Source organism: Anabas testudineus, chromosome 5 (assembly GCF_900324465.2).
Source record: "Anabas testudineus chromosome 5, fAnaTes1.2, whole genome shotgun sequence".
In the NCBI taxonomy this organism is placed as follows: domain Eukaryota; kingdom Metazoa; phylum Chordata; class Actinopteri; order Anabantiformes; family Anabantidae; genus Anabas; species Anabas testudineus.
In genome coordinates, this window is record NC_046614.1 from 528,013 (window position 1) to 532,948 (window position 4,936).

Below are 4,936 nucleotides of genomic sequence, written 5' to 3' on the forward strand. Positions count from 1 at the left end.
CCCTTTGTTTTGGCTGTCAGGTGTGATACATGTTGAGATCAGGGTGGGGAAGGGATTTCCACTGGGTGTTGTTCAGTTTCCTGGAAACAAAACCACATTTCACTTACAAGTGAAGCGAGAACCGTAAGCCCACACTGTCAGGAGTCATTTAACTTTAACTTTATTTTATTATTATTATTTTTTTGCTGCTGCACACATGCCATGTTTCACTGAAGATTAATTCTGGTAAAGGTGCAAACTGAAACCCACCATGACTCACTCTGGATTGTTGTGGTTTATGCTTGACAATGAAATGACAGGTGCCACAAAATGCCCTGAGTCCCTATATCATTTACCTCAAAACACTCAAGTTCATTCTGTACAAACAAAATCTTTTGGGGATGAAGTCAAGCAATGACTCAGTGGTCCAGCATGTGATGACTGTACAGACAAGGCTAAAGGAACTGCTCAATGCTCCCTGTATGCAAGAACAGTGTGAAAAATACCACTAGTAAACTGTGTTGTGGCTCAAGGCTTCTTGATACCTGATCCACTGTTGTAATGGGGATGAAACAACACTACATCACCAGAACTGTCCTTTAGTGCTTTATTGCATACTTTACTGTAAGCGTTGAAAGCACCTTTCTACAGTAACACACACACACACGCGGTCAGTGTGTACACTAAAGGGTGGAGTCAGTGCTTTGGGATTTCGTTTTTCCTACCCGAGGGTATCATTTCTTGGCTTGATCCAAGGTGAGCTTTTCTGGGAATTACACAGCATCACACCGCACCGGGGAAAGGATTGCAGGTTTGAAATCATCTCCGATGCTAATTACCATAATGATTATTTTATTTGCTAACCTCTGGAAGAAAGACTTTATTTAGAGTTTATGTGCTGTCATGAAGCGCACCCAGCAGTTACCGCGAGCAGCGCGTAAAAGCGAGTGGCTCCGCAGCGCGCTGGCCCATCACCACTGCCCTGATCCCGGCGTGGAGAACGAAATAGTCGTCCTGGCAACTGGAATAGACCAATACCTGCAGGAAGTCTTCCACCACCTGGCTTACACCAACCGAGACGATACGGTGTCGGCAGAAGACTTCACCGTGCTGTGCGCCGTGCTGGGACTCAGCGGACTGGATTCAATGAAAAGAACTGAAAGTCCTGGGGACGGAGAGACAAACGAAGAAGATGAAGAGTTTAGGGATATGTGTTCTGGTCTGCCCTGCCAGCTGACCTTTAAAGACTTCCACTCGCGGCTGTGTGGGTATTTCCGTGTGCGCAGTGCGCGTAGAGCTACCGGACAGTGTGCCTGGCGCATGCCCGTGTCTGAGGACACGGAGGTGGTGGAGCGACAGATCCGGCTCCGGTGGCCGCGGGTCAGGAGGAGAAAGTGTGTCAGCTTTGACCTGGCGAAAGATCAGAGTGCAGCTGGAAGCAGCTCAATTAAAGGTCGAGCTAAAGAAGACCGAGAGACAGGTAGTGTGATGGTGACAAGAAGCGTTGTAACATCTCCACAGATTCTATTTCAAACATTTGATGAAATGCCTGAATGATGACTCTGCTCTTACTTTTTTATTATATTACATCATTTAACCTACTCATCATTCACTGGAGCAATTACTATTGTTTTGAGACACTGAGTGCCAGGTAAGTTTTGAGTAACAAGTATAAGTCTCTACCTTACTTTGACTAGTGATGTCACTCCACATGTATTCTCCACCTCTTTCACCTCCTCCTCGTCTCATCTGTTCAGTCGGGTCTGGTATCCTCTATAAACAGACAGTGGAAAAGCAAATTGTGCTTAGGTACAGTATCTGAGTAATGTAACTTAGTTACTTTCCCCCACTGCACACAGTTTCACACTCTCCATATGAAGAAGATATTCAGATTGTTTACTGGAGTAGCAGCACAGTACCAAATACTCTATTACCAGCAAAGATGCCTTGTTCAAAACATTATTTAGTAAACATATGTATGTACTCAGTGCAGATAAATAGTGTATGTGAGTGTTATCCTACAGTATTAAACTGCACATCAGTGTGTAAGAAACATTTCACTGTTGAAGACATAATTAGAACTATTTTGTCTCCGCTGGTTTCATTTGTAATAATGCATCGTATTTTATTAGCACATCAGATGCTTTGTATGTTAATTGTGTAAGTATTCAGTAACTACAGCTGCCAGATAAATATAGTGGAGTAAGAAATAAACTTACTGTAGCATAAATTGTAATGGAGTGGATGTAAAATGAAAATACTGCCACTGTGTTTCCAGTGATCTGGTTTCACTTTCACTCCAAGTTTAACAGCTCCCTCCACCTGACCTCTGTTCTTCCCATACAGATGAGGCATTGGCTCTGAGAGAGCTGGTGGAGGACCTCCGCTCAGCACTGCAAGGGAGTGATGCTCGCTGCCTGGCTCTGGAGGTGGCGCTCAGACAGGAGAGGAGCCGCACCCTCCCTTCTACCTCCAGTGGTAACTCCTCTGTTTCATCTCCTAAAACCTCCATCACCTTCAGACAGGGGAAACTGGTGCCAACACACAGAATTAAAGGACAGTGCAGTAGTGCTGGAGGAGATGGGGAAAGAAGGGTGGTGAAGAGGCGGGACATGAGGGACCCCCTTGTAAGGGAGTTGAAGCTGATCCGCACCTCGCGAGATGGGCAGCTGGAGGAGGCAATGAAATTCAATGAGCATCTGGAGGAGGAGGTGCGATGGGCATACCAAGAGGTGCGCAAGCTACAGGGGGTGGAGTCCGCACTGAGAAAGGAGAATGCTCAAATCAGGTGGGACTCTGTTATTATTACTAAACATTTTGTAGGTTGACTGGATGATGTTTTATTGGAAGAATACAAGGTTTGATGATACAGGATGATCTCCATCAGGAGGCGGGCAGAGGAGGCCAGGGAGGCTTTGAGCAAGGGTCTGCAGAGGGTTCGGCTTATCCAGGAACAGGCTCAGTCTGTGCCGCAGCTCCAGTCCAGGATCACCCAGCTGGAGACTGAACTACACCAGTACAGGTTTGAACACTATACTGTATGTGGCCTTAAGGCTTCAGTGCTGGGGTGTGTTTGTGCCTCCATTTACATATCATTTCCCTACGTGCTCTGCTGAATTGAAACTTAATGTAATTCAATAAGAGAGTTGGGTAAAATGGATGAATTTGCAGCAAACACCACATGTGGCCATGTTTTACTCACCCACACAGTGTATAAGAGCTAGTTCAAATGGCTCTGTTTCACTATCAGCCTTCATCAGCTACTGCACATCACCCTCGTGTTTCTTTACCCCCTCCAGTAAACCTGCTTAAAGTTGACTAGCATGGGGAACATTGTGGAGCACTGAGCAGTTAAAGAATCACACAGTTTCTCTGTAGTTGAATGAGACCAAAAACACAGCTGAATTGAATATTGGACAATAATGAGTGGACAGAAACACAGCTCCAACTGAATGCTAATTTTGCTCTGTGTCTGTACAATGTGGTCCTAATAGTTCTAATCCTTAATGGGATCATAATATATCAGTATTGTGTTTAAAGCTTGTTCTGATGCCTACAAGTGGCCAAAAAAAGAAAGTCAGAAATCTGTGCCAGGACCTACTGCCTCTAGTAAAAATGCACTCCAAGAGGATCATACTAAACGTCAACGGTCCCACTAACTTAAATTGAATTTAGTTGTGTTTTTAAGACACATTTTATTCTTTTTTAACCCCTGACTGGAGTGGAGGATTACCCTCCTTCTGGATTTCTACTCACATTAAAGGATTAATCAATGACAAGCAATAGCACAAACAGCACAGATGTAACAGTTCTGAAACTGAGACAGAAGCTGCCACATGCACGTCCATGGCCTTGTGTCATGGTCCTGGAAGACCCCTCTGTTCTTCACACGGCCAGCTTGTTGGGGACGCCGCAACTCTCTTGCAGTGCAGTGTTCTGCATATTAATGCTCCAAAAATCTATTATTTCTTGTTGCGAGTGTGAGGCATTCACAGACAGTACAGAGTGTAGATCATTGTGTTTAGAAAGGCCCCAACATCACAAAAAAACCCCCCACACAAATAACATCCCAGTGTACAACTGAAGAAGCCTTTGTTCACTGATTAGCAACTTATTTACGTTTTTTACCTTTACCACCGTCAGATCCTGCTGTTCCTGTATCTCTGATTTCACCCAAATTCATCCAGTCAGAGCAGAAGACACGTGTAGCAAGACAGGTAAGTGACTGGAGAACTGATTGTTAGAGCTTTGCATTGGTGGTTGAATAATATAATAATATAAGTTACTAAGTTGCCTTTGGGAAGTAAATGAACTGCTTCTATACTGTACATCTACTGCAGATGCAGAGTGTCTGCAGAGAGCAGTAGAGGGAAGGGCTGCCTCTGATGAAGAAGAGGAGGAAAAAAAGGAGGAGGAAGGACAATGCTGCCTGGTGGAGGTGAAGAAGCACATTAACCGACGGCACAGCTGTGGCAAAGGGTTAGCTAATATCTAATGCGCACAAACCTGCACGTTTTATCTTACCTAACGTTTAATGACTATTGTACTTTTTGGTTCTGTAACATCATCAGATTACTGTATGTTGTATTAGACCTAGGTCTTCTGTAACTAAACGCCTCATCCCAACCTTCAATCTAAGCCTAATTATAAACTTCAATCCTCAAAACCAAGCAATAACCTTCAAACTCCACTGCGATCTACATTATATGTGATACTGTCCACACACAGGTTTACATACATTTAACTCTCCCCTGTGTTCTCCTAGATGTCAGAACCACGTGGTTCATCGACTTCTCTCTCAGAATCATCTAGATGATAAAAACGTCACCAGCACTGCTTGGGACAGCAGGGCGTGCTGCTGTAGCGGGAGGAGCCCAAATCAAGAGCAAGAAGGAAGCAGAGGATTTGAAAAAGAAAAGGTGGGCAGACGTGGCAGAAGTACACAAACTAAACACTC

At 44.5% G+C, this 4,936-nt stretch overlaps 1 protein-coding gene across 1 annotated transcript in view; it reads left to right on the forward strand.

Moving 5' to 3' along the window:
• Positions 1-676: 676 nt before the first annotated feature.
• si:ch211-112f3.4 (EF-hand and coiled-coil domain-containing protein 1) overlaps positions 677-4,936 on the forward strand; it is a 6,568-nt gene continuing 2,308 nt past the window's right edge. Inside the window, exons 1-6 of the mRNA XM_026344544.1 lie at positions 677-1,459; positions 2,326-2,767; positions 2,867-3,001; positions 4,123-4,196; positions 4,320-4,458; positions 4,745-4,898. Coding sequence (XP_026200329.1) covers positions 883-1,459; positions 2,326-2,767; positions 2,867-3,001; positions 4,123-4,196; positions 4,320-4,458; positions 4,745-4,898 — 1,521 coding nt within the window. The 5' untranslated portion in view covers positions 677-882. The remainder of the gene's footprint in view (positions 1,460-2,325; positions 2,768-2,866; positions 3,002-4,122; positions 4,197-4,319; positions 4,459-4,744; positions 4,899-4,936) is intronic.